We start from the raw sequence: 27,530 nt of genomic DNA, 5'->3' as shown, positions 1-27,530 counted from the left end.
AGGTCTGGAATGTCACCCCCAGCCTGCTGTGAGGGTCAGGTCTGGAGTCTGGGACAGCTCTCTGTGTGGGGTCTAGGGGTCTCACCAGGACGGCCTGCAGAGGAGGTAGCCCTGGTGCTGGATAGCGGGGAGGAGGACCCCGTGCTGTCCATGTCTAGGCTCATCTCCTAAGAGGTGGTTTGCTTCAGGGAACTCTGCTGAGGTAGGACGTGAGGTTTCTTTGGGAGCCAGCCCCTATGCCCCATCCTTCCTCAACCCGTTCCTGCCCCGCAGCGGGGTCCCCGAGGTCCACTCGCCTCTCCTTCATCCTGGCCCCGTCAGGAGCCTTGGGTCCTAAGGTTGCAGGACCGTTTGGGACGAGCAGTGCTGGGCGGTGGAGGAGGGGTCAGCCTGGCTCCCAGGCCTGCCTCGCCTCGGTTTTTCCTGGTGCAGCAGAGTGGGGAATCCTCACCTGGAGGGCCCATGACTCTCGGGAAGGCTCTGGCGGATGGGGGCATCCACCAAGGGGAGGGTCTCCCCCTTCACCTCCCCTCAGCCAGATGTCGAAGATGAGCCCTGTAGCCTCTCAGCTGGTACAGGAGGGGCCACTGCCAAGGCCCCTTCGTTGGTCTCCATTGGTTACATCGTCCATAAGTGGAGAGTTACAGTCCAGAGGCAGGGCCCACTGCGCGTACACCTGGACTGTGGTTCCCAGACCCCGCAGCCCAACAGGTAAGTGCAGACCCCAGCCCAGGTCCGTGAGGACGGGACCTGGCCGGGGTCATCTGCAGTGTAGTAGGGGGCAGGGTACCCACAAGCCCCAGACCTGGGATTGGATCCTTCCACTGGTTAGCTGAGCAATCTTGGACGAAATTCCCTACTCCTTTGAGCCTCCATTCCCCCACCAGTATTAGCATAGTAAGAGTAATGTCTCATTCATTCATCCCACCAATCTGAACGGAATCTATGTGTGAATCAGCCAGACTCTGTCCCTGCTCTCCTATGGCTGACATTCCAGCAGGGGTTGGAAAATAAACCGGTGTTCGCGGGTGGCCAGTGCTAGAAGGAGGTGTAGGCTGGAGATCTCTGACCTGAGACTGAACTTTGTGGTGAGTCTTGTGAGGATCTGGGGGGTAACGGCAGTGCCAAGGGAGCTTACTCTATGCTTAACAGAGTGTTGATAGAAAAACCTATGGTGGAACAGAGTAGGGGGAGCAGACAGCAGGTCAGAGAGGCCAGCCTGTTGTGGAGAGGGGTGCAGGGTGCAGGGGGAAGCCTCAGGACTGAGTGGAGACTGGACTGGGGCAAGAGGGATACTGACAGTGGGAGTGCCCCTTGGGAGGGGGCCTGTTGTGGGGATGGGGATCCGGGGGTGGTGGAGGCTGAGCGGGGCAAGCTCAGTCACGGGTGAGCAAGTGAAGCCGGGCAGGTGACGGGGAACAGCTTCCACTTAGCACAGGGGCTGCCAGGTGCCCTGAGCAGCTGGACAGATAGAGGCAGGCAGACCCGATTCTGAGGCTGCCCTCTCCCCGACCCTCCAGAACCCCCCAGAGCCTCTGAATGAAACATGCTGGGCTTGTAGGTGCTTGGGGTGGGGAGTTGTCTGCATCTGCCCCTGAATGGGCTTTGCCAACTCTGATACACCCCAGGCTTGTGGCTAATGGTGGGCTTGGAGGCTGTGATGCCAGGAGGAGGGTCCCGGGCCAGGAAGTCCCAAGCAGGGCCCAGGCATCCATGCAGGGGTCAGTGGCCAGCACCTTCCCTTCCGCCTGCAGGCTGCTGATATGCAGGAGGAAATCCTGGCGGGTTCCTGTGGGGGGGGAGCTGGCGGGGCCTCCCGGCTGCTTTTAAAGCGCCTGCCCGCCCCGTCTTGCCTGCTAGTGAAGTGCCTGCCTCCCAGAGCTCGTTCCCCACACCGCTGCCCTGATTCTGTCCCGGACAACGTGCCCGCCAGCCGCCATTGGCCATGGCAGGGCCCCGTGGCCACCTCTTGCTCTGCTTCCTGGCTCTCTGCTTGGCAGGCCCCAGCTTCTTTGGGGAGCAGAAGGTGAGTATGAGCTGGTCATCGGTGGGGTGTGATATCCAGGCTCTCCTGGCCATGGTGGGAGCAGGGAGGGTGTGCTCGTGGAGCAGGCACGGGGCTGGTGACACACATGGCAGCTGCTGCTTGTCTGACCTTCTCTGAGCCGGATGGAGGGCTGGGCTCTTGTGCCCACTTCCCCAGGCTGAGGTCTGTGTTTTCAATGCTTTGGGGTGGCAGGGAAGCTCAGCCTTCCCTCCTGTCTCTGGCTAGCCAGCCAGGTGGTGTGGGCAGCTCTCCCAGGGCTCCCCAGCCTGAGGGTTAGGGGTATGGAGCCAGGCCCATCCCCCGGCCTGGAATAAGGCCTGGTTTCTCTCTGGCCCTGGCTTGAGGGTGGGAGATGTGATCACCCCCAACCTCGCGGAGCTGACAGACTGAGAGGCTCACAGTCTGAGAGGCTGTGTGTAGGCATGCTGGGTGTGTGTGCACCTGTGTGTGTGCCTGTGTCCTGCCCTGAGAGTGCCCAGAGGCACAGTGAGGTCTATGCATACCCAGTCCTCCTGGGCAAACAGCAGCCACCAGTCACACCCTCACATCTAATAACACAACCCTGTGTTCGCCAAGTACACAGCCCTGGGCACAGGGACGTCATGCCTTCGAATCTTCCCAGTCCCCGAGCAGCGGGCCCTGTTCTCCACCTGAGGCAGCCAAGGCCCAGGGATTATAGAGACAGGTTGGTCCTGCTCCAGAGCCACGCTCTGCGAGTCCCGATTCGGCTACGAGGAAGGAGCTGACAGGGTCCGAAGGCACGGCTTCGGGTTTGCGTGCACAAGCCCCCTTCGGACTGCCTGTCTGCAGATCCGCCCAGGCCCCGCTGTGGGGACGTTATCCCGACTGGAGTTTCTGTAAGAGCCCCCTACCCTCGGCGTGGTGACAGTCCTCGAATCACTGACAGGCAGACTGAGGTCCCAAGAGGGCAAGGACTTGCCCAGGGCCCCACTGCCAGGCAGGACCAGGTGGGGACCCAGGCCCCGTGCCACCACGGGGCTCACTCATTTGCCTGTGGTCCCTCAGAGGAGGGGCGGGGAGAGGGGCCTCCCCAGCTTCAGGGCCAGGTCAGGGTTGGGGATGGGCAGATCTGAGGCTGAAAAAGTTAGGGAGATGGTGGCAGAGCCAAGTGTTTCAGGCCATGCTGAGCCCTGCAAGTGGTTCTGGCTCCCTCCCTGCCTCAGTTTCGTCATGTGTACAACACAAGGGAATTTCAAAGGTCACCTCATGTTCTTGTGACAGGGGTCTTTGGGGGGATACTCAGGCTGGGAGTTTTTCCTTGTCACATGTGTGCTGCATGCTAAGTCGCTTTAGTTGTGTCTGACTCTTTGTGACCCCATGGACCGTAACCCACCAGGCTCCTCCGTCCATGGGATTCTCCAGGCAAGAATACTGGAGTGGGTTGCCATTTCCTTCTCCAGGGGATCTTCCCGACCAAGGCATTGAACCCGTGTCTCTTAGTCTTCTGCATTGGCAGGTGGGTTCTTTACCATTAGCACCATCTGGGAGGCCCTTTCTTGTCACAGACCACCTGTAAATCTGCCTTCTGGGCCTGGGGCTCAGCCAGCCGGGGCAAGGGAAGTAGGCCCTGGGGATTTTGTCAGGAATGTGTCAACGCTGGCCTCTCAGCACTCTCCGCATCTTGTGTAGCATGAGACTCACTGTGAACCTTAGGAAACTGAAGTTCTGAGGGGACGGATAACTTCTGGGTCACAGTTAGTGAGTCGTAGGACTCTGCCAGATGGAGGTTCAGGCAGTGAGTCAGGGAAGGCTTCCTGGAGGAGGGGGCTTAGCACCTGCCTACTCAAGTCTCTGCCAGTGCCCCTTCTGCTGGGCACATGCTGATGCAAGTGAAATCTGCAGGCTTCAGCTGGGGTTTGAGGGGAGAGGGACATTGATCTACAACAAGGAGAAGTTTGGAGATTCCTTGGTCTTGAGGGAGTTTGGGTTTTGGGCCCTAGACCCCAGCTTGGGGGAATTTGTTTCATCTTGTCTCAACAAGCTTAACACCTCGTGTCTCCTTAACTTCCCCAGCAGTGTCTCTGTGGGAAGCAGACGTTGCAGAATCAGTTCTGGATTAGGACAGGGAGGGGGGCAGTGCCCGCCCGGCTCAGACGGGTCCTGAGATGCCCTCGGGAAGAAGGGAATCTGATTCAGCACTCGGCTGGGATCCAGCTGCACTCCACCCAGTGGGATGAGTGGTGAGGTTGTAGGCCGCCAGGCAGAGGGGGCCTGAGTGCCCACCTCTGGTGAGGTCCCAGAGAGGTGTGATTTGGTCACTAGTTTATCCATCCATCCATCACCGATTTACAGATGCAACATCTCCTGAATGTGTATCCACTCCACCAGCAGGGCACAGGCTCCAGCTTCCTCCCGTACTGGTAACTCGTGCCCTACTTAATGGAACCCCCTCTGTCCAGGAGTAAGGACGGTGCCCTCTCGCTGGTCCCCAGGCCCCTGGTGATGGTGCTGGCAGCTGTCTGGCTGGCCAGGTGGTCCTCAGGGGAACCAGCTGCGTGCCAAGCCTTTGCCCTGAGCCAGCAGCTGCCTGGCTGGGAGTTACCCAACTTCCTAGTTGCTCTCTGGGTCAGCAAAGCCCGAGTGTCAGGATGGGGAATGAGACCACAGCATCCAGCCTACAGCCAGCCTGAGGCCTCCTACAGCAACTTCCCTCTTTGCAGACCACAGAGGGAGCGGAAAAGGCCAAATCGCAGCAGTGGGGAGAGGCCCCGGGCCCTTCATGTTCGCCAGAAAAGGGCTCAGGCGCTATTTCTCCTTTTCTCTCGCCTGGGGAGCTGCACATCTGTGATGTGTTCTAGGAAAAAGAGATTCTGGGTTCACTCCCTTTGGAGTGTGTTCAGCATTTTTCAGATGGGAACTTCTCAGCGTCTCTAGGCCAGGCCTCAAGTCCCTAAAGCCTCTCCTCATCAAAGTGCTCCTCCCTGGGGTCTCTTCTCCCCTGGCAGCCGGAGTGTCGCTCAGGGTCAGTGCTGGAGAAGGCTGGAACATTGTTGCCGTAATGGTAGCCCCGGTGCTGGTGGACTTGCGGGGGCTGTGACAGGCCAGCAGGTGGGACTCGAGGGCTTTCTTGGCACTCTCTTCCCTGGCCCCTGCTCTGTTCTCCATGCAGCAGTCAGAGGACCCATTGAAAACACAAGTGAGTCCCGGCGCTCCTCCGGACTCTACCTCCCCTCGCTGGCCTGGCCCGAGCCCCTCTGCCTGTCTCTGCCTCATCACACGCGGCTCTTTGCTTCTTCCCACTTACTGGCTTTTGCCTCTCCTGTCTCCTCTGCCAGGAGCACTGCCTCTGATCAGTTTTCATGCATCCTGCAGGTCCCAACTCAACGGCTGCCTCCCCGGGATGGGTCCTTCTAGCTCCCTCACTGCCAGCACTGCCCGCCTAGTGATGGGCAGTGGCCCCCTGGGTCCCAGCTGGCATGTGGGGTTGTGGGTTAGGCCTGGACCAGGGCTTGGGACCGCTTGGCCCAAACTCAGACTCCCTCCCACACGCCTGCTCGTGTGGGTCTATTGCAGGCATGGTGCCGGCTGCTGGGCCTCTGACCTGAGGGAGCAGGCAGGGCCCTCAGCTGGCGGAGGCGGTCAGCATAGAGCTAGGGATGTGCTCAGAGCAGGGGGCCAGCTGGATGGGCAGCCCCACGGCATGTGGCTGAAGCTCTCGTCCTGCGTGGGGCTGGGGCATGGTGTGGCAGTGTATCTCTGTCACTTAGCGTTTGTGTTTAAATGAAAGGTGAGAATTGGCACTAGGCTGAGAGTCTAGCTTCAAGTCCCCGAGTGGCTACCGGCGAGGGCCACTTGCCTGGGGTTCAGTTTCCTCCTCTGAATCACCCAGAATGGAACAAAAACGCCAGATGCCCTTTATGTCAGAAGGCAGAGACTCGGGCTTCTGTGTGTGCCTCCGGGCCCCAAGACAGAGGTGCGTGGCTGGGGACATAGGGATGCACTGTGGCAGGGGACAGCCTGTGACAGGCAGGGCCCCCCCAGACTCAGGACCTCCTCGATGAACAGATGGGGAACCAGCGCCTGGAGAGGGGTGCTCGGCCTCGCTGTGACCACGAGTCCTGGCTGTGTGCAGGGTCCAGGCCCCTCACTGCAAACCCTGCCCCTGGGCCAGGTCCGGTCCAAACGCTGCGATGTGAAGACCAAGTTCGTCACTCACATACCCTGCACCCCATGCCCCGCCATCAAGAAGCGAGTGTGTCCCTTGGGCTGGATTCGGGCCTTCCCGGAGAAGATCTCACAGGACTGCCGGTGTGCATCCCCACCATCGCTTGCTTCCAGGGGTGTCCTGTGGGGTGGCAGGGGACCAAGAGGGCTTGGCAGGCCTGGGGAGTGAGGGCAGGGATTCACTCATCTACATATCTCTTGGCCCCTCCAGTGAGGCAGGTAGGCAGGGAGAAAGGAGCAGGAGGCGGGCCTGACGCTATTTACTGAGCGTCCGCCGCGGGCCAGGCCTTGTGCTCAGCTCGGGGCCAGGAGGGAAGGGATGGGGGAGTAGTGAGAGCCACGGAACCCAGGGTGGGAGGCTGGGCCGGGGGCTGCAGGGGGCAGTCCTCAACTCACCCTGCCCATCCTTGGTCCCCAGATACGAGGTCCAGCTGGGGGACTCTCTATTGTCCATGAGCGGCTGCAGCCTGGAGTGTTGGAAGGACATGGTGCAGAAGGCCTGCTGCCCGGGCTACTGGGGGTCCCAGTGCTATGGTATGGGGGTGCCCAGCCCTGTTCCTCACGTCCCCGCCCACTGGCATACTCCTTCATCTGGCTCATTTAATGCACAGCTTGGCCACCTGACTCGGCTGCCCCCAAGGGAGGGACCACATCTGGGGCTGCCCAGAGCTGCTGGGCTTGGGCGAACTGGGGGTCCTCGGGACAGACCTGAGTTCTGTGTGTGGGGGGGGTTCCTCAGAGTGCCCTGGCGGTGCCGAGACCCCATGCAGTGGCCACGGGACCTGCCTGGATGGCCTAGACGGGAATGGGACCTGCGTGTGCCAGGTGAGGGCCCGGTGGCACTGGGTGGGGGGGATCGTGAGGGGCTGCACTAACTTGGTGCATCTCTCCACCAGGAGAACTTCAGTGGCTCAGCCTGCCAGGAGTGTTGGGACCCCAACCGGTTTGGGCCTGACTGCCAGTCAGGTGAGCGCTGGCCCAGCAGGAGGGTAGGGCCGGTGTCCACTTGGGGGCCAGTGTGGACCCAGTCCCTCCAACCAACCGCTGTCAGACTCCCTCTCAGCCGTCCAGCCTCACACGTCTCCTCTGGGGACACGAGCTTTGCTTGGTCACATCTCTAGCCCTTGCACGTGCTGTTCTTGGAGGCCTCCTCCAGGAAGCCTTCCCTGAGCCCCCACACTAGGCCAGGTGCCTGCCCTGGGCTCCCACCTCCCCTGTGGTCCTGCCCCACGCCTCTGTCATCTGGAGGTTGTGCCTGCGGGCGCTGAGTTCTGGAGATGCAGAGGGCAGGGGCTCGACATCCCCATGTGCCTGCCGGGGGGGGCCGGGATCCCACTTTCCCTGCGTGTCCCTCCCAGTGTGCAGATGTGTACACGGCGTGTGCCGCCACGGGCCGCGCGGGGATGGAAGCTGCCTGTGCTTCGCTGGATACACTGGAGCCCACTGTGACCAGGGTGAGCAGCTGCTGGGCTGGCACTCCTCACCAGCCAGAGCAGGATGGGACCTCTGCCTGCAGCCGGCTTCCTTCTAAGTGTGAGAGGCTCACAGCTGGCTGGGGGAGGGGGTGTCATCTGAAACCTTCACCGCCCACAGGCCCAGAGAGGGTGGGGCCCTGGCCAGGGTCACACAGCAGAGTGGGCAGAGCCTCTTCGCTCCAGTGTTCCTCCCCAGCCTGGAACCTGGAGCTGCTGCAATAAATCCTCTCCCTTCTCCACTCAGAGCTGCTCGCCTGCCAGGCCCTGAACTGTCCTCGGAACTCCCAGTGCTCTGAAGAGGCCCCCTCCTGTAGCTGCCTGCCTGGCTATACGCAGCAGGGTCATGAGTGCCGGGGTAAGTCAGGGGTCTAGAGGAGGCCGGGGCCCCAGCTCGGGGCGAGCATCCTTTTAAAGCAGCGAGTACAGTCTGGCCATTTTCAGGGAGGGAGAGCTGTCCCTGAGGGAGGGAAATAGGGCCCGTCCCCAAGGTGTGGATCAGTCTGCTCACCCGTCTCTGGGCCATCCTGGTTAGAGGCTGCAGAGGGCGGGGCTCCTGGGGGCCCGGCTCATGTGGGCTCTCTCTGTGCCCCCGCAGCCTCCGACCCCTGCCGGCCGTCACCCTGCTCCCCGCTTGCCCAGTGCTCTGTGGGCCCTGGAGGGCAGGCCCAGTGTCGCTGCCCTGAGAACTACCACGGGGATGGGACGGTGTGTCTGCCCCAGGACCCGTGCACCACCAACAACGGCGGCTGCCCCAGCAACTCCACCTTGTGTCTATACAGGAAGCCCGGCCAGGTGAGCTGGCGGCCCCCAGCGCTCCCCCACTCACTCTGGCTGTGGGTCTGTCACGGCTCTGGGAGCCTCAGCTGCCCCATTTATAAAATGAGAGGAGGATGACCGCCCGCGTCTGGGAGGGCGGCCGTGGGGGCCCAGCGGAGCTCTCTGGGTTCTCATGGACGTGGTGTCACCCCACCCTCCCCGGCTGGGCGGGCCAGGCCTCCTGCTTATGTAAGCCAGGCCTGGTCAGCATTGCCCACGACAGCTCCGCGGGCTGCTTCGCCCACTGCTCCGCCTTCTCCTGTGACCGCTCAGCCACCTGCCAGGTGACCCCTGATGGAAAGACCAGGTGAGCACGGGGGCCTCGGGCTGGGCCCCAGGGACAGCGGAGAGGGCTGCTGGGCCGGGGCGAGTGTGTACCCGTGCGAACCTCAGGGCCTGTGTGGATGGTGGGTGAAGGTTGGAAGGGGGAGCCTGGCCATGGCCCCCAGCCTGACTGGTTTCTACCCATGTCCCAGCTGTGTGTGCAAGGAGGGTGAGGTGGGGGATGGGCGCGCCTGCTACGGACACCTGCTCCACGAGGTGCAGAAGGCCAGCCAGACGAGCATGTTACTGCGGCTGAGAGTCACCTTTGCCATGCTGGGTGCGTGACCCTGCCACCTGCCAGAGACCCCACCCCTCACACCCAGCACCCTGGGTGGACTCTCCGGAGATGCCTTGTTTCTCTGCCCAAGAGCTGTAGAAGCAGAGCATGGACTGGGTTGGGGTGCATGATGGAGGTGGGAGCTAGCCCCCCAGATGCCGATGTCCTCATTTACCCGAGACCTACCCCAACATCCCCCCGCCCCCCAACAATGCTCCAAGACCCAGGACTGATGCCTGAGGGCCTCCCAGACCCATTCTGACGTGCCCCCTCCTGCCCCCAGACCAGGGCTGCCGGGAGATCCTCAGCACGTCGGGCCCATTCACCGTGCTGGCACCGCTCGTCTCCTCCAGGACTATGAACGTGAGCTCCCGCTTCCTCCCTGGACCCGCCCCAGGCTGAAGGGCCTGGAGAGCGTGCCCACCACCCGTGCACTCGGGACCAAGCCCTGGGAGGCCCCCTGTCCTCCCATTGCTTGGGTGGGGTGGCACGATAGAGGACCGCCTGCCCTGGGCCCACTCAGCACCCCTGCCCCTGTGCCCGCAGGCATCCGTCGCCCAGCAGCTGTGCAGACAGCACATCATCGCCGGCCAGCACATGCTGGAGGAGGCGGGGACCCAGGCTCCACGCCGGTGGTGGACGCTGGCCGGGCAGGAGATCACCGTCAGTTTCAGCCGCTTCAGGGTAAGCAGGGGCCCCGGCCTGGAGACCAGAGGAGTCACAGGTGGGGAACACAGCCCAGGAGGAGGCGTGGAGGCGGACAGAGCCTTAGGATAAGGGGTGGATGTTTGGAGTCTGAGCCAATGATCTCATGTCTCATCAGAAATATACCTACAAATACCAAGACCAGCCGCAGCAGACATTCACCATCCACAAGGCTAACTACCCAGCGGCCAACGGCCTCTTCCACGTCGTCACTGCCTTGCGGTTGCAGCCCCCACCAGAGCTCCCTGAGGACCCCAAGGTAAGCTATTGTTCCCCCAGCCCTGTGCCACTGGATGACCTCTGACCTGTGCTGAGTTCAGAGAAGGCCCCTCAGCAGCTCTGGGCAGGGCTGGAGCGGAGCACCTTCCCCTCTGGGCCCTCACACTCATGCCTTCTTACAGAGGACCATCGGCCAGATCCTTGCCTCCAATGAGGTGTTCAGCCGGTTTGAAACCATCCTGGAGGTGAGTCTGGGGGAAAGTCTGATCTTTTGGGCCAGGATCCCTCAGTGCCCAGAATGTAGCCGCACAGTGACCTGGGTTTCCGGAGTAGGACGGGCCTTGGCCCACGCCCCTGTCCCAGAACCTGCCCATCCCCATCCTGCAGCTGTGGTAGCGTGAACCCATTGCCAGTGTCTCCCACTTACTCCTGGTGGCGTTCCCTGCAGACTGAGCACCGCAGGGCCCAGGCAGGACTTAGAGGTAAGGGCTGGCCTCTTACCTCTCTCTCCCCACTACAGAACTGCGGGCTGCCCTCCTTCTTGGATGGGCCCGGGCCCTTCACAGTCTTTGCCCCCAGCAACGAGGCAGTGGATGGCTTGCGGGATGGCCGCCTGGTCTACCTCTTCACGGCGGTAAGCTCATGAGAGAGAGGGGGCTGGGGATACAGGGCCCAGAGCCTTGAGCAGCCAAGACCCCTCTCTCCTGCCAGGGTCTCTCCAAACTGCAGGAGCTGGTGAGGTACCACGTCTACAACCACGGCCAGGTGAGAGGTCCTCTGGGAGGGTGGCCAGCTGACACCTGCCTCTGGGCCCTCAGAGGATTTGTCTGCAGAGGCCGGTCTTCCCCTGGGCTGCCTCCTCCTCCCCACTGCCATCTGGACTCTACAGCACAGGGAAAAGTCTGGGGACCAAGGTGGTAGCCGCAAGTCACCTAGGCAGGACTGGGCGTGGCCCCAAGCTGTGGCCAGTGCCCGGCCTAAGGCCACCCTTTCCTCCACCCCAGCTGACTGTTGAGAAGCTCCTCTCCAAGGGTCGGGTGCTCACCATGGCAAACCAGATCCTGGCTGTGAATATCTCAGAGGAGGTGAGCGCCACAGGGATGGACCAGTGGAGGGGCTGGTGATGACCAGCCAGTGTCAAACCTCTTTCGGACCTGCTGTTGTGCTTTGAGCCCTTTGAGCCCAGGCAGGCCCTGTGGGGGTCATGTGGGAGCAGGCACAGCCCAAATCCCTCTCCTTGGTCCCAGCAAACGGGGGGCTCCGTGTGGCAGAAACCTCATGGATCAGGGAGTGGAGGCTGGAGCGGTTCTGCCAGGGCAGACGTTGCCGGGGGGCAGTGACAAGGTGGCCGGCAGAGGGGCCTTGACAGTGCGATGAGTGCAGAGGGGAGCCAGGCCGAGGGTACACTCTGGGCTCTGCCACAGGGGCGCATCCTGATGGGACCTGAGGGGGTCCCCCTGCGGAGAGTAGATGTGCTGGCTGCCAACGGCGTGATCCACATGCTGGAGGGCGTCCTGCTGCCCCCGACCATCCTGCCCATCCTGCCCAAGCTCTGCAACGAGGAGCAGCACGCGGTCGTGGCGGTGAGTGCCGCTCGTGTGGGGCCCATCTTCCGGGGAGAAGAGGCGCCTCTGTCTAGTCCTCTAGAGAGTGGGTGGCTCTGGGGCTCGGACGTAGGCCCCACAGTTTGGCTTGGATGTCCCCCACCCAGCTCTCAGCAGTCCTCCTGACAGGCCCTTGGCCATCACTCATGCCTTTCCACCCTGTTCCCAGCCTCCCCGCCCAGGCCTCGGCTGCTCTCACACAAGCTCTCTCACCACGAGGCCTTCACCCTCTTCCCTCTGCCTGGAACGCCCCCTCCCCGCCTCCCCGGCCCCCTCCTGTGGTGACTCTTCTCCTATCTCAGGTCTTGGCTCAGTGCCACCATCTTAGGGTTTGCTAAATAAATAAACCATGACTAAGCCTTCTCCTCTCCTCCCCCTGCCCTGCCCAGGGCTCCTGTGTGGACTGCCAAGCCCTGAACACCAGCACGTGCCCCCCCAACAGCGTGAAGCTGGTGAGCATCCCCTGGCCCGGTCCTTGGGGGCTGACTCCTGACTGCCCAGTGAGGTTTCTGCCCTGGGTCAGGGTGGGGAAGCTGGGCTGGGAGACTCGGCTGGCCCTGGAGGCACAGCTCCGCTGACGGCAGAAGTGCCTGGCCCAGGGGTGGGGGTGAGGTCTTTTGACCAGGGCTGCCTGGCGAGGGGGCCGGCCCAGGACCCCTGCCTGCTGACCAGCCTGGCCCGGCCCACCCAGGACATCTCTCCTGAGGAGTGTGTCTACATCCATGACCCTACTGGGCTCAATGTCCTGAAGAAGGGCTGCGCCTACTACTGCAACCAGACCATCCAGGTGAGCCTGGGCATGGGACGCTCGCTCCCTGGCGACCCGGGGCACTGGGGCACCCGGGGCACCCGCCAGGATGGCTGGGTGGGCTGCCATCCTCAGAGAGCTGTGCTGCATCCTAAGGGTGGAAAAGGGGTCCCAGAGGGGCCTCGGCCACCCCCTGCTGCAGACATGGGACCAGAGAGCAGAAGCCAGCTGGACCTGGGGGTCAGCGTGGCTCCCAACAGACCCTCAGATGTGTTCTCTTACAGAAACCTGGCTGCTGCAAAGGGTTTTTTGGGCCTGACTGTTTACAGTGTCCTGGGGGCTTTTCCAAGCCCTGCTATGGCAAAGGCAACGTGAGTCCTCTCCTGCCCTGGCATGAAGGGTGGGGGGATAGGGGCGCCTAGGTTGAGCAGAAGTCACCCGTGAACCCTCCAGGGCCAGGTGCCTTTTAGGGGGCTGGTTCTTTTGGCAGCGTCTGTGATTCATGGTCTCTTCCAGCAGGAGGTCTTCTGCAAGGAGCAGGAGTGCAGAGTTAGGCTGTGGGGAGAAAGGGGTGTTAGGGGAGAGGGTGTGGATAATCACCTCCCGGCTACTGTTCTTGCCTCCTGCTCACCCCCAGTGCAGCGATGGGGTCCAGGGCAGCGGGGCCTGCCTCTGCTTCCCAGACTACAAGGGCATCGCCTGCCACATCTGCTCCAACCCGAACAAGCATGGAGACCAGTGCCAGGAAGGTGGGTGGTCCTGGCCAAGACCCCCTGCCAGGGAGATAAAGGGTCTGCTTGCAAGGTGGGCTGGGGACTCCCAAGACATGAAATAGAACCTCAGGAAAAAGGGTTCAGGCCACAGATCATGGAGAAGATTTTGGAAACACAAGCAGGTGTCTGATCCATGCTGGAAAGACAACCACAGTTCAATCTAAAGCATGAAGGGTTTAGGTCAGACACACACAGAAGAACTTTGTGATGGTGTTGGGAGCAGGGCAGCTAGAATAGGGTGACTGTAAGCAACGAATTGCTCTGTTCTTGTTTCTTCCCCTCTCCTTTCGAGTCTGGGATGACTTGACTTTGTGACCCTGCAGTCAGACCTTTTCTGGCTGCTCCAGTCCCAGCATTGCCCAGCTGCGTCCTGGCTCCCAGCCAGCCATGCCTCTGCCTCAGTTTCCCTGCTCCGTCTGCTCCTTGCAGACTGCGGTTGTGTCCACGGTCTATGTGACAACCGTCCGGGCAGTGGGGGGGTGTGCCAGCATGGCACATGTGCCCCAGGCTTCAGCGGCCGCTTCTGCAACGAGTCCACGGTGAGCTGTGGGTCCACGGAGCAAGCCCAGCAGTGCCACCCACATGCCCGCTGTGTTAACCAGGGGGGTGTCTCCAGGTGAGGACGTGGGCTCCCTGTCTGCTCCCCTGCCTGCCGTGACCGTGCTTTGCTCAGAGCTCCCTGAGGCTCACTGGAGGCCCTTCGTTCACCCACCCCCAGGTGTCTCTGTCTGGATGGCTTTGAGGGTGACGGCTTCTCCTGCACACCCAGCGACCCCTGCTCCCGCCCAGACCGCGGCGGGTGCTCAGAGAACGTGAGCCTGGCCCCTGCCCTGAAGGCCTGACCCATGGGCTAGAGGCAGGACTCCCTCGTCCCCAGCCTGCCACCCTGAGTCCTTTGTCCATGGCTCTCACAGGCTGAGTGTGTCCCTGGGGCCCGGGGCGCCCACCACTGCATGTGCCACAAAGGCTGGAGTGGGGACGGTCGTGTCTGCGTGGCTGTTGACGAGTGTGAGTTGGACTTGCGAGGCGGCTGCCATGCTGATGCCCTCTGCAGCTATGTGGGACCCGGGCAGGTGAGCTTGGCAGGCCTCAAGAGAGCAGGGTGGGGTGGGCGTGGGGGACTCTCCCCCCAGCTCATCTGACTCTAGCAACATCCACTCTAAGAACTCAAGCTCAGGGTCTTAAACCTCAGACACGATGCGAATCCAGTTCTGAAATGTTGAGTTGTACAATCTGAAAGCAGCGGACAGGTGCTAGACGCCAACATGATGGTTACAATAGTTTGAGAGGAAGGTGCCAGTCTAGGGCAGTGTTGTTCCCAGACCAGAAGGCTGTGACTCCTGCCTCTCAGGGGTGAGGACTCTCATAACCAAGAATCCACGAGTTCTCTGCTCTAACTGGCCTCTGGGGCCATTGTCTTATGATGAGTAGCTCATCCACTCGCTTGCTGGTTTCCCACAGGTCACCAGGTACCTGTCACATGCTAGTCACTGTTCTAGATGTAGGGATTCAGTACTGAGCAAAAGCTCGAAGAGACCCCTGCCCAAGGAGAGTGACATCCTGAAATCTGTAGACTCGTGCACATCCAGCTCTGGGACTTGGGAGTCTAAGAATCCAGTCAAAGGATCTCAGAACCTGAAACCTTCCCTGTGAGGCCTGGTGAGCCCGCAGACTGGCTAGCGTTGAAGAATCGAACATGCAAGCTAGGAGGCCAGGCCTGGCTGTGTCAAGGTCAGCCTCTGGGTGGTCCGGGCTGGCGCAGGGACCCATGGGCTCCCTCTGCTCCTGGACCACACCCATGGGGCCTCAGCAGAGGCACTCAGGTGACCTGAGAGCTGGATGTGAACTCCATCAGGAGCTTTCAAGTTCAGAGCTGAGGATGGAGTAAGCAGCTGGAGGTGCCCCCAACACGCAGAGAGGGGCAGCTGATATCCGGGGGGTCTCCCCTGCAATGTGGACGCGGGCTGCAGACCTCAGCAGCCTGGCGGGCCCCAGGCTGCACAGGAGGCCCCTCTTGACAGCATCACTTCCTCGGATTCTTCCGGAGAGCCAGTCTCCCCTCAGGGCCTCAGTCTCTGCACTGGAACTTGACCCTCCGAGGGTGGGGCTGGGAGAAGCTCCTCTGGGGTCTGAACAGGCCTCTCCAGAGGCGCTCGCCCGTTGAGGGCTGAGTGGTCGGGGAGGAAAGGGTTTTGTGCTTCTGGTGCGATGAGGCTCCCCGCCCCCAACCTCTCCATCTCCAGAGCCGGTGCACGTGCAAGCTGGGCTTCGCGGGAGATGGCTACGTGTGCAGCCCCATTGACCCCTGCCGGGCGGGCAACGGGGGGTGCCATGATCTGGTGAGGGGGTCCCTGAGAGGTCTCCGTGCCCAGGGGAGGCATCTGGGTTGGGGGAGGTTGGCCCCCGCAGTGTCCTGTCTCCGGTCAGGATTGGGATCCTTCTGCATCCCAAATCTGAACCCTGTCACCTGCTTGCCCATAAGATAGCTTTGATGCCTCCTTATGAAGGCCGCACCCCTGCCCAGACTCCATCCCCACTGCCCGACGGGCCTTCCCGCCCCACACCTTTGGCCTGGCTAGCTCCTCCTGCTCTCAGCTCAGGCCTCTCCTGAGGGTCCAGGGCCTCCCGGCTGCCCCATCTGCTGTGGTGGGTCAGTGTGACCCATGTCAAATGCTCACTGGTCTTGGGGGGCAGGGCCAGGCCCAGCAAAGGAGCCGCTTGAACACAGACTGGGTGGAGAGAGAGGGGTGGGTAGGTGGACAGACAAGTGGATGGGCTGGGGTGAATGGAGAGATGGCCAGGGGTGCTATCCTGCTCGCCATCGGGTGCTGAATGGAGGCCGTGTCTGCCCTTCCACCCCAGGCCACCTGCCGGGCAGTGGGGGGAGGCCAGCGGGTCTGCACATGTCCTCCTGACTATGGGGGTGATGGCTTCAGCTGCTACGGAGACATCCTCAAGGTGAGTGGTTCCCTGCTCTCCGACAGGAGTCCTCTCATGGGTGGGGAGGGCGCTGGGGCAGTGCTCAGGGTCCCTGGGAAGGGGCTCAAGTCTGGCCCTAGACGGGTGACTTCAGCTTTTTCTCTCCCTTCAGGAGCTGGAGGCAAATGCCCACTTCTCCGTCTTCTACCAGTGGATTAAGGTAGGATTGGGTGGAATGCTGGGCTGGGGACTCACATCCAGGCCATGTAACAGCAGGGGGTGGAGGGCAGGCCAGGAGGCTGGGAACGGCGATCTCAAGGCGGTGGCTGCCTTCATGACTCCTGTACCTCCACACACCGCGTGCACAGGGGGCCGGCATCACTCTTCCTGCCGACAGCCAAGTCACAGCCCTGGTTCCCTCGGAGTCTGCCATCCGTCGGCTGAGCACCGAGGACCAGGCCTTCTGGCTTCAGCCAAGGCTGCTGCCGCAGCTGGTCAGGTGGGCTGCCAGGGCTGGGCTCTTGGAGGGGGCTCTCATGCGAGACCCAGCCCCTCCCCAGAGGTCCTCAACTTGGCATGTGTTCACCCTTTGGGGTGAAGTGTATAGGTTACACTAACCTGGTTCCACGGCCCCCCTAAACTGTGTTCCCCCAGGGCCCATTTTCTCCAGGGCGCCCTGTCCGAGGAGGAGCTGGCCCGGCTGCACGGGCAGAATGTATCCACCCTGAACCCCACCGTACGCTGGGAGATTCACAACGTCAGTGGAGTATGTGGTGGGCTTTGGGCAGAAGGGGCCCTATGGGCATGGGGTCGATTCGAGTGGTGGCTGCAGGCTTCAGCCCAGGGTCTCCTTGCCCTGCCAGGGCCGAGCCCAGACGCTGTGCTCAGAACACATTTGCTGCCGGAATGAGTGCCCGGCTGGGGGTTGTCCATCGTGGTCTGCATATGCACCCCTGTCCCCTCATGCCTGGGCCCCAGCGAGGGTCTGTGTGCCCATGTGGTAGGTGCTGAGTCAGAGAGTGTCCAGATCAGTTGGGCACCTTGTGGCCAGCGGCCTCTGTTGGTGCTATACCCACTCTTAAGCGTCTGCCTGTGTCTCCTGAGCTCTCCCTGCTGCCTTCCAGAGGGTCTGGGTGCAAAATGCCAGCGTGGACGTGGCTGACCTCCTTGCCACCAATGGAGTCCTCCACGTCCTCAGCCAGGTATGGCTGGAGGGGACATGCGCACAGGGACGCTTCTAGGCAGGGCAGGGGGGAGGGACGTGCTGACCAGCTCCCGTGCTCCGTGCTAGGTCTTACTGCCTCCAAGAAGGGATGTGCTGGGGGGGCAGGGGCTGCTGCAGCAGCTGGACTCGGTGCCTGCCTTCCACCTCTTCCGGGAGCTGCTACAGGTAAGGGTGGGCGGAGGGGGGCGTCTGGTCAGGGGTGCCCTCCCCCTGGCTGTGGCCAGGCTGCTGGCTCCCAGGGCGGGGACTGAGGGCGAGCGGGCCACCCCTGACACCTGCCCCCTGCCCCTAGCGCCACAGGCTGGTTCCCCAGATTGAGGCTGCCACCGCCTACACCATCTTCGTGCCAACCAACCGCTCTCTGGAGGCCCAGGCCAACAGCAGCAGCCTGGTGAGACCACCGGGACTGGGGCCACCGGGGGCGGGCCAGCCTCCCATCGCATGGCCCCTGAGCGTCTCCTCCTCGCTCCAGGACTCGGACGTTGTGCGACACCACGTGATCCTGGGCGAGGCGCTCTCCACAGAGGCCCTGGGCAAGGGGGGGCACCGCAACTCCCTCCTGGGGCCCGCCCACTGGCTTGTCTTCTACAACCACAGTGGCCAGGTTGGCACTGGGCAGGGGGTGGGCAAAGGAGACCCTGCCCCCAGCACCCTGCTCCTGAACACCCCTTTCCTTTGGAGTTCCCCCACCTGGGCACCTCCAGCCTGTGGTCCAGGGACGGCCCATCCCGGGAGACCCCCCCTAATCCATGGGGTTACGCCAGATCTGGGGCACCTCCCTGGCCTGCAGCCCCTGAGGTAAGGGTGGGGAGGGGGTGGGAAGAGGGCTTCAGCCTCTGCCCCCCACCCCAGCCCGAGGTGAACCATGTGCCGCTGGAAGGCCCTGTGCTGCAGGCCCCTGGCCGCTCGCTCTTCGGCCTGTCGGGGGTCCTGACGGTGGGCTCAAGCCGCTGCCTGCACAGCCACGCAGAGGCCCTGCGGGTAAGAGGCCGGGCAGCGCTGGCTAGCGGGAGGGGCACCTGGGGAGGGTGGGAGAGCTGTTAGCCCGCCGAGGAGGCCAGGTGAGTTTGGAGCCCCCCACCTCAGGGCTGCCTAATCCTCTGCTCTCTTTCTCCTCAGGAGAAATGTGTGAACTGTAGCCGGAAATTCCGCTGCACTCAGGGCTACCAGCTGGAGGTGAGAAGGGGACCGGCTCATTCCGTCCCTGCTTCACTGGCTCTCACGCACCTGAGGTGTCCAGGCTCCCCAGCCCAGCTCTGCTCACCCGGGCATGGACTCCTGGACAGCGTGGGCCACTCGACTTCCCTGGAGGCCCGGAGGCCTGGGTCATGTCTGCCCAGAGGAGGCCTCACCCAGACTCACTCAGCCTGTGGCCCACGTCTGGGTCTCACCCACCCTCTCTTCCTGGGGTCTGTCCTGGTCCTTCTTTGACCCTTTTGCTATCTGTCCTGTTCACCTGTCTCACCCGCTGATCACTGTAGTCTGTCGGTCTGCCCATTCACCACCTTGCCCCTCCCTGACCGCTGGCTGAGCCCTCTGCCTGTCCCGTTTCCAGGACACCCCCAGGAAGAGCTGTGTCTACCGGTCTGGCTACTCCTTCTCCCGGGGCTGTTCATACACGTGTGCCAAGAAGATCCAGGTTTGCCCTGAAATAGGCCCCCCACCCCACCCCCCACTTTGACCAGAGAGGAGGTGGGAGGGGGGCAGGGCAGGAGGCCAGATCAGGCTTCAGGGGCAGTGGTGGGGGCTGGGACACAGATGAAGCCAGGAAGCCACGGCCTGGAGGAAGGGGAAGGGAGAGCGGGCTGAGGTTGGAGGGGCCAGTGTGTGTCCCTGAGGCCACGTCTCCAGGGACTGGGGGTGCAGAGGGGGAGAAAGGGCTCAGCCTGGAGCTGACTGCACCAGCCAAACCCTGGGGCAGCAGTGGGGCAACTGCGCCCCCCACCGTGGGGTCCGGACTGGCCCTTCTTTCAGTTCTGTTGCAGAGGCTTGTAGAGGGCAGGCTCCATTTCTCTGAGGCCCCAAGATGCCCGGCCCTGCCGTCCCCACGGTTTCCCACCCCCTGACGTCCTCATGCTCCCCACAGGTGCCTGACTGCTGCCCTGGCTTCTTCGGCACCCTGTGTGAGCCGTGCCCGGGGGGTCTGGGTGGCGTGTGCTCAGGCCACGGGCAGTGCCAGGACCGGCTCCTGGGCAGCGGGGAGTGCCGCTGCCACGAGGGCTTCCACGGGACGGCCTGTGAGATGTGCGAGCTGGGCCGCTACGGGCCCAACTGCACCGGAGGTGAACCCGGGGGGCGAGCAGGAGAGGTGGGGACGCCGGCCAGGGGCAGCGGGGATGGACACCCCAGAGCAGGGCACCGGCTGATGCCTGTCCCCCCCACCCCGTCCTGCTCCCAGTGTGTGACTGCGCCCATGGGCTGTGCCAGGAGGGCCTCCGCGGGGACGGAAGCTGCGTCTGCAACGTGGGTTGGCAGGGCCTCCGCTGTGACCAGAGTGAGGAGCAGCCCCCCAGGGAGAGGGGCGAGCACTGGGGAGGTGGTTCCAGGGTCCGCATGGTCACAACCGTCATCCTCCTACCCTCCCAGAAATCAGTGGCCCTCAGTGCCTGCAGAAGTGTGACCCCAATGCCAAGTGAGTGAGCTCGGCCCTGGGGCCAGTGGGCGGGGGTGCTGGGGCCAGGGCGGGGGACCGGCAGGCCCGCCTGAGCTATCGCTGTCCCCTCCAGCTGCGTGCAGGACTCGGCTGCAGCCCCTGTCTGCGTCTGTGCCGCGGGGTACTCGGGTGATGGCGTCTCCTGTTCAGGTCCAGCCACTCCACGGCCCCAGAGCCCTTTCCATGCCCTTTAGATCCAGTCTCTGTCCCCTCTGGGGTCTCACCCTCCCCCTGGCCTTCCCCTTTCTCGCCTGCCCTGCTCCTGGTCCCGTCTGCCCCGCCCCCGCCCTGCTCACGGCTCTCTCGGCCCGTCTGCCCCTAGCGGTGGACCCATGTGCGCGTGACCATGGCGGCTGCTCCCCCCACGCCAACTGCACGACCGTGGCACCTGGTCAGCGGACGTGCACCTGCCTGGACGGCTACACGGGCGATGGGGAGCTGTGCCGGGGTGAGGCTGGCTGACGCGGGCTGAGGGTCTGGCTTCAGTCAGACCAGGACGGGCTGAGGGGCACACGGGAGTGTGGGTGCTGAGAGTAGGGGGAGAGCACCCAGACGGACGGACGGACGGAGGGGCTACCCCTCATCCCAGCGCCTCTTCCCCCAGAAGCCAACAGCTGTCTCATCCGCCATGGGGGCTGCCACATGCATGCCGAGTGTATCCCCACAGGCCCCCAGCAGGTGAGATGACTGGGGGAGCCGCGCACTGGGGCTGGGCCGTCCCCCACAGGGCGGGTGCTCCTCAGACCAGGCCCTCGGAGGGGTGCGCCTCCATCCAGCAGCCCCGCTGACTGGGATCTGTGACAGGTCTCCTGCAGCTGCCGCGAAGGTTACAGTGGGGATGGCATCCGGGCCTGTGTGCTCCTGGACCCCTGCTCCCAGGTCAGGCCCCCAGGGCACCCCCAGCGTCCAAGAGGGAGGGGCCGGGGAGGGGGGCCCAGCCTTCCTGAGCCCCAGCGGGGTCCTGAGTGCCTCTGAAGGGACAGCCACCTTCACCACCAGCTCAGGTGTGAGCAGGAAGAAACGGGTTTCTGGGGTGTGGACAGGGAAGCTCGCGGCCCCTTCCCCAGGGCTGGTCACGGCTGAGGAGGGCTGGGAGTCACCGCTGCCTCTCTCCTGTCCCCACCGCAGAACAACGGAGGCTGCAGCCCCTATGCCGTGTGCAAAAGCACAGGGGATGGCCAGAGGACCTGTGCCTGCGACGCAGTCCGCACCGTGGGGGATGGCTTCACCTGCCGAGCCCGCATCAGCCTGGTAATGATACCCAGGGAGGGCCCTGACCCGACCCTGGCAGTGCCCCCCACGGGCCTGAGCCATGGTGTTGGCTATTGCTCCTGATCCTGACTCCACCTGGGCCTGACCCAGTTACGGTCCATGAAACCCATTCTGATCCCAGAGCAGACTGCCCTGGCTTTCCTTTCTTCGTCTCTGCCTTGGCCAGACCTTGGGCTCCCGGTGCTGGGACAAGCACCAGCCCTGACTGCAGGCCGACCAAACTCTGAGCTGACCCTTGCCTTCCCTGCCTCAGGAGCTGCTTCGGGACAAGCACGCCTCCTTCTTCAGCCTCCATCTCCTGGTGAGTGACCAGCTGGCCTCCACATCCTTGGTCCAGCCTGGGTCTCTCTGACCTGCAGGTCCCACCTGTCTCTGAGCCTTGATAGTCTCATTTGGTCAGAAGCTGGCTGCTGGTTTGGTTTCTGAGTCCAGGTCTTTCCTGGAAAATCAGTAGAAGCCTCAAGTTGGTCCCAAGTTGCCCTTCCCACTCAAGCTGTTACCCTCTCCCCTCAGGAATACAAGGACCTCAAGGGGGACGGGCCTTTCACAGTCTTTGTGCCGCATGCAGATCTGCTGACCAACATGTCACAGGTGACTCAGCCCTTGGAGCAAGGCTGGGGTGGGGTGGGCCTGCTGGGCTGTGGGCCCTACCTGGGCACAGAGGTGGCAGTGAGGCCCCTGCACCCTTGTGACTCCCACTGTAGGACGAGCTGGCCCGCATTCGTGCCAACCGCCAGCTTGTGTTCCGGTACCACGTTGTTGGCTGCCGACAGCTGCGAAGCCAGGAGCTGCTGGAGGAGGGCTATGCCACCGCACTCTCGGGGCATCCGCTGCGCTTCAGCGAGAGGGAGGTAGGCCCAACCCCGCCCACCCCCGATGCGGGCTGTCCACAGACCCAGCACTCCACTGCTCTCAGGGTCCTCGCCTGGGCCCTGCGCCCGTGGCTTTAAGACCCTCTCACCTTCCCAGGCTGGCTTTACTGACAGGGAGATGACACCAGCCCTGGACGCTGCCTACTACCAGCCAGGGGCTAGTCCTGGGCTCAGGACTTCTGAGTGTGGCCCCGTGTCCGTGGGGCTCCCACCAGCCAAATCCACAGCTGTTTCCCTGGGCAGGAGGCAAGGCCCGCGCTCTGCCTTGATCCTGCCCACTTCCTTCCCCAAGATTCGCCCAACCAGGCCCCCAACCACTTGGCTTCATTCCGTCCCGGGCCCACCCCCAGGGCAACATCTACATCAACGACTTTGCACGCGTGGTGAGCAGCGACCAGGAGGCTGTGAACGGTGTCCTGCATTTCATCGACCGTGTCCTGCTGCCGCCGGAAGTGCTGCACTGGGAAGCTGATGCTGCCCCAGCTCCGCGGGTAGGACCTGGCTGCGGGCCTGGGACCCTCCCTCACCCCCTTCCTGACCTCGCTGCTCACTGAGCCCCTGTCCCCAGAGAAACTTCACTGCTGCTGCAGAGACCTTCGGTTACAAGATCTTCAGTGGCCTTGTGACGGTACTGCCCCCGTGTGAGCTTTTCAGTGTGTGTGCTCATACGTGGCCGCACACCTGGCTACACACATGTATGTACATGTCTGTCGGCCTGGGATGGCTACAGAGGAGGTGGCTGGTGGGAAGGTTACCCGGGTCCCTGGAGCCTCTCCCGGGCCCCTCCATCAGCCCACTGGCCTCGGCCGGGGCTGTGACCACACCTCCTCTCTCACCAGATGGCTGGCCTCCTGCCCCTGCTTCAAGATTCCTCCCACAGGCCGCTCACCATGCTGTGGCCCACAGATTCCGCCCTACAAGCCTTGCCTCCTGATCGCCAGGTCTGGCTCTACCATAAGGACCACCGTGACAAGCTGGCAGCCATTCTGCGGGGCCACGTGATCCGCAACGTCGAGGTAGGTGCACCCCCAGGGCGTGGTCCCTACTGCCTGCCCCTCAGGCTGCCCACCCAGCTCCAACCAGGGCTCCATGTGTTCAGGCCTTGGCATCTGACCTGCCCAACCTGGGCCCCCTGCGCACCATGCATGGGACCCCCATCTCCTTCTCCTGCAGCCATGCACGGCCGGTGAGTCTGGGGAGGATGCTTGAATGAGGGCGGCAGGAGGCAGTGGCCTGGACAGTGGGGGCTGCAGTACCCCTGTGACGCCGCCTGCCTACTGCACACCCCTCCCCGGCAGGGCGCACTCACGGTGGGAGAGGACGCCGCCCAAATCGTGCAGCGACACCTGCCCTTTGAGGGGGGCCTGGCCTATGGCATTGACCAGCTGCTGGAGCCGCCTGGCCTTGGTGCCCGCTGTGACCGCTTCGAGACCCGACCGCTGTGGCTGGTGAGGGAGGCCACAGGCCAGACGCGGAGGGGGGTGCCAAGGCCACTTGGCACTGTCCTGTCCACCCACTCGACTTGCCGTGTTGCCTTCCTCTCCTCACAGAAAGTTTGCAGCATTTGTGGGCTGGAACCCCCCTGCCCTCCGGGCTCACAGGAGCAGGTAAGGGGCTGGGCACTAGGTGGTGGGGTTGGGCAGGGCCCAACAGGCGCAGGTTTGCAGCCCGATCCCTCTTGGCCCAGGGCAGCCCTGAGGCCTGCTGGCGCTACTTCTCCAAGTTCTGGACGTCCCCTCCGCTGCACTCCTTGGCCCTGCGCAGTGTGTGGACCCGGCCCAGCCACTGGGGTCACCCCCAAGGCCTGGGCAGGGGCTGCTACCGCAACTGTGTCACCACCACCTGGAAGCCCAGCTGCTGCCCTGGTCACTACGGCAGCGAGTGCCGAGGTGAGTGTCCCGAGGCTGCAGACTCTGCCGCCCGGGCCTCCCAGCCCCCAAGACGGCTGGGAGCACAGCAAGGGGCTCAGGGTGGTCAGGCTGGGGTGAGTGGACCTGCAGGAGAATGTGTTTTGAGCAGAGGTGGGGGTGTAGGTGGAACAGGACCTGGTGGACTGGGCTAGGGGTCCAGGTGTTCTCCAGGGCACGGGGGCTGGGGGTGCATGTGCGGGGCTCCTGACGAGGCCTGACCTCACCTCTCTCCTCATCCCCTCCCTGAGCTTGCCCTGGTGGCGCCAGCAGCCCCTGTAACCAGCGCGGCTCGTGCATGGACGGCATGAGCGGCAGCGGGGAGTGCAGGTGCCACACGCGCTTCACCGGCACGGCCTGTGAGCTCTGTGCCCCGGGAGCCTTTGGGCCCCTGTGCCAAGGTAGGCTGTGCTGCCCGGCCCTGCCCTGCTCCCTGACCCCCCTGGCCCGTGTGCCAACACCATCCTGCCTGTCCCTCTCCCCAGCCTGCAACTGTACCTCCCACGGCCGCTGTGACGAGGGCCTGGGGGGCTCCGGCTCCTGCTTCTGTGATGAGGGCTGGACGGGGCCACGCTGTGAGGTGCAGCTGGGTGAGTGGGCCCTGTGCTCGTGCCCCACCTGCACACTCGGATGGAAGGGAGTCCAGGAGGGCAGCCACTAACCTGGATGTGTGGGGTGGGCCCTGGGGGACAGAGCTGCAGCCTGTGTGTGCTCCGCCCTGCGCACCCCAGGCCGTGTGCCGCGCTGGCAACAGCTGTGAGTGCAGCCTGGGCTACGAAGGGGACGGCCGCACGTGCACAGGTGAGCAGGGGTGGAGCGCCCACTCCCCTCCCATCCCCTCCCGTTACCTGGTCCAACACCCTCCTCCCCACCTCCAGTGGTGAACCTGTGCCAGGATGGGCGTGGTGGCTGCAGCGAGCATGCCAACTGCAGCCAGGCGGGCACAGTGGTCACCTGCATCTGCTGGCCAGACTACGAGGGCGATGGCTGGAGCTGCCGGGCCCGCAACCCCTGTGAGGATGGCCTCCGCGGGGGCTGCAGTGAGCACGCCGACTGCCTGAACACTGGGCCAGTAAGCAGGGGGAGCCAAGCCACCGGGTGGGGGGGGTCCCCCCGATTTTGGCTGCCCCAGGCCCCGAAGGGTGCCCACCTCTCTCCTGCCCCAGAACACACGGCGCTGTGTGTGCCACGCCGGCTACGTGGGTGATGGACTGCAGTGTCTGCTGGAACCTGAGCCGCCCGTGGACCGCTGCCTGGACCGGCCGCCTCCCTGTCACGCAGACGCCGTGTGCACTGACCTTCACTTCCAGGGTGTGCTTCCCCGCCCCCTCCCCGCACCCTCACTTTACCGGGTAATGGCCCACTGACCATGCACCCCTCCCCTCTGCAGAGAAGCGAGCTGGTGTCTTTCACCTCCAGGCCCCCAGCGGCCCTTATGGCCTGAACTTCTCAGAGGCCGAGGCGGCTTGTGGGGCCCAGGGAGCTGTCCTTGCCTCTCTCCTTCAGCTCTCTGCTGCCCAGCAGGTATGTGGGGCCTGGGAGTCTGAAGCCAAGCCTGTGGGGGCCCTTTTGAACTGGGCCTTGGGTCTCAGCCTCCACTTCTCCCCTTACAGCTGGGCCTCCACCTCTGCCTTGTGGGCTGGCTGGCCAATGGCTCGGCTGCCCACCCTGTCGTCTTCCCCGCGGCAGACTGTGGGGACGGCCAGGTGGGCGTGGTCAGCCTGGGCGCCCGGGAGAACCTCTCGGAGCGCTGGGACGCCTACTGCTTCCGCATGCGAGGTACGGCCGCCCCTAAGCCCACTCGCTTCTGTCTCCCCGCTGACCCACTCACTCACTGTACTGCCTTCCCTGCAGATGTGGCCTGCCGATGCCGCGATGGCTTCGTGGGCGATGGGACCAGCGTGTGCAATGGGAAGCTGCTGGATGTACTGGCCACTACCGCCAACTTCTCCATCTTCTATGGGGTATCCAGGGGCCAGGGGTGTGGTGCAGCGGGGATCCTTGTGGAGGGAATCCACCCACAACCCTGTGTCCCACCATCCCCAGATGCTACTGGGCTACGCCAATGCCACCCCGAGGGGTCTCGAGTTTCTGGACTTCCTGGATGACGAGCGCACCTACAAGACGCTCTTCGTCCCTGTCGATGAAGGTTTCACCGACAACACGGTAACGGGGAGTGTGGGGCGCACAGGGCCTGACTCTGCTTGCTGTGCTTGGTCCACAACAGCTGTGCTGTGCCCACAGAGCCTGAGCGGTCCAGACCTGGAGCTGCACGCCTCCAACACCACCTTCCTGAGCGCCAACGCGAGCCAGGGTGCCCTGCTTCCCGCGCACTCGGGCCTCAGCCTCGTCATCGGCAACCTGGGCCCCGGCAACAGTTCTCGGGCCCCTGAAGTGAGTCTGGAGGTGGCTCCTGCCCTGCTGGCCCAGCCCTCACTGATCATCACTGGGCCTGACTCCAGTCTCCCTACAGGTCCCAGGGGCAGTTGTGGTCAGCCGTGTCATCGTGTGGGACATCCTGGCCTTCAATGGCATCATCCACACTCTGGCCAGCCCCCTGCTGGCGCCCCCGCAGGCCGTGAGTTGAGCGTGGACAGGCGAGGAGGGGTGAGGGGGCTGCTGCGGCCAGGTCCCTCACGCTCTCCTTGTTTGCAGCGGGCAGTGGTGGCCCCAGAGGCCCCGCCTGTGGCAGTGGGCGTGGGGGCTGTGGTGGCTGCTGGAGCCGTCCTTGGCCTGGTGGCCGGAGCCCTCTACTTTCGTGGCCGAAGCCGGTCCACGGGCTTTGGCTTCTCTGCCTTCCAGGTAGCTGGGCAGGGGGCTGAGGGAGGTGTGGGATCTGAGCCAGCAAGGCTGCTAAGGTCTCACAACTCACCTGCCTTTCTAGGCAGAAGATGCTGCTGCTGACGACTTCTCCCCGTGGCAGGAAGGGACCAGCCCAACTCTGGTCTCCGTCCCTAACCCGGTCTTTGGTAGCCATGAGGCCTTTTGTGAACCCTTTGATGTGAGTGGGGTTGGGGGGGTGGCAAGGGGACCCGGGACCCAGCCTCGGCCCAGACACTAACCGACAGCCGCCCGCTCAGGACTCGGTCCTGGAGGAGGACTTCCCCGACACACAGAGGATCCTCGAGGTGAAGTGACGCAGAGGCACGAGGGAGACGGCTTTTATTGCCCGGAGAGGGCGGGACAGGTGGGGCTGGGCCTGATCCAGACAATAAAGGTACTCTCAGCGGATGTGCGCCATGTCACTGAGGAAGGGCGTCTTCATGCAGCCGGTGCAGAGCTGGTCCATCCAGAGCGGCGCCTCGTGCTGCAGGGGGGTGCGGCGCGGGTAGAAGGTGAAGTCCACGCGGTAGTTGAGCAAGCAGCTGAGGGAGGCCATGTAGAGGTCGGAGAAGCGCACCAGCCGCCGCGAGAAGTAGGTGGGGTTGTGGAAGGTGCGGAAGATGCTCCCAAACTGTGCGTTGAACAGCGCCTTGGTGACGCACCTGCCGAAGGAGACACGGGCACTC

General features: G+C 63.4%; 2 protein-coding genes across 6 annotated transcripts in view; one reads left to right on the top strand and one right to left on the bottom strand.

Moving 5' to 3' along the window:
* The first annotated feature begins 1,755 nt into the window (after window positions 1-1,755).
* STAB1 (stabilin 1) lies at window positions 1,756-27,252 on the top strand. Of its 5 annotated transcripts, none has more exons than XM_061396717.1 (70): window positions 1,785-2,026; window positions 3,405-3,524; window positions 6,180-6,316; window positions 6,651-6,766; window positions 6,972-7,057; window positions 7,129-7,198; window positions 7,591-7,686; window positions 7,952-8,062; window positions 8,303-8,499; window positions 8,700-8,830; window positions 9,000-9,124; window positions 9,408-9,487; window positions 9,671-9,808; window positions 9,948-10,088; window positions 10,231-10,293; window positions 10,569-10,682; window positions 10,760-10,813; window positions 11,053-11,133; window positions 11,473-11,631; window positions 12,042-12,104; window positions 12,344-12,439; window positions 12,685-12,771; window positions 13,038-13,149; window positions 13,603-13,789; window positions 13,892-13,985; window positions 14,088-14,246; window positions 15,417-15,512; window positions 16,036-16,131; window positions 16,265-16,312; window positions 16,461-16,591; window positions 16,747-16,858; window positions 17,217-17,294; window positions 17,384-17,482; window positions 17,610-17,708; window positions 17,790-17,921; window positions 18,170-18,298; window positions 18,437-18,493; window positions 18,873-18,956; window positions 19,404-19,599; window positions 19,716-19,811; window positions 19,904-19,949; window positions 20,044-20,120; window positions 20,293-20,418; window positions 20,575-20,648; window positions 20,775-20,849; window positions 21,099-21,221; window positions 21,496-21,543; window positions 21,756-21,833; window positions 21,947-22,093; window positions 22,465-22,605; window positions 22,683-22,742; window positions 22,954-23,130; window positions 23,214-23,300; window positions 23,413-23,562; window positions 23,665-23,721; window positions 23,802-24,003; window positions 24,273-24,422; window positions 24,507-24,611; window positions 24,715-24,822; window positions 24,900-25,093; window positions 25,188-25,332; window positions 25,412-25,545; window positions 25,635-25,800; window positions 25,876-25,985; window positions 26,068-26,187; window positions 26,266-26,415; window positions 26,495-26,599; window positions 26,677-26,823; window positions 26,906-27,022; window positions 27,102-27,252. In XM_061396717.1, the coding sequence occupies exons 1-70, from the start codon at window positions 1,946-1,948 to the stop codon at window positions 27,156-27,158; spliced, it is 7,827 nt and encodes a 2,608-aa protein (XP_061252701.1). In that variant the 5' UTR covers window positions 1,785-1,945; the 3' UTR covers window positions 27,159-27,252. The 5 variants fall into 5 exon arrangements, with proteins under 5 accessions (XP_061252704.1, XP_061252701.1, XP_061252700.1 ...); XM_061396716.1 differs by having other exon boundaries at window positions 6,141-6,316; XM_061396719.1 differs by lacking the exon at window positions 3,405-3,524 and having other exon boundaries at window positions 1,786-2,026.
* Window positions 27,167-27,530, bottom strand: part of NT5DC2 (5'-nucleotidase domain containing 2) — a 51,625-nt gene continuing 51,261 nt past the window's right edge. Inside the window, exon 14 of the mRNA XM_061396778.1 lies at window positions 27,167-27,506. Coding sequence (XP_061252762.1) covers window positions 27,245-27,506 — 262 coding nt within the window. The 3' untranslated portion in view covers window positions 27,167-27,244. The remainder of the gene's footprint in view (window positions 27,507-27,530) is intronic.

The sequence above is a fragment of the Bos javanicus genome, chromosome 22, assembly GCF_032452875.1.
Source record: "Bos javanicus breed banteng chromosome 22, ARS-OSU_banteng_1.0, whole genome shotgun sequence".
NCBI classification, from domain to species: domain Eukaryota; kingdom Metazoa; phylum Chordata; class Mammalia; order Artiodactyla; family Bovidae; genus Bos; species Bos javanicus.
Note: the sequence above shows the minus strand (reverse complement) of the source record. Positions and strands in the feature narration are given on the sequence as shown.

Coding starts and splice junctions, on each gene's coding strand:
- STAB1 (XM_061396716.1), top strand. CDS start 1,946: ATGGCAGGGCCCCGTGGCCACCTCTTGCTCTGCTTCCTGGCTCTCTGC. Junction 17,483..17,609: donor TCTTCCGGGAGCTGCTACAG/GTAAGGGTGGGC, acceptor CCCTGCCCCTAG/CGCCACAGGCTGGTTCCCCA. Junction 25,986..26,067: donor ACTTCTCCATCTTCTATGGG/GTATCCAGGGGC, acceptor CACCATCCCCAG/ATGCTACTGGGCTACGCCAA.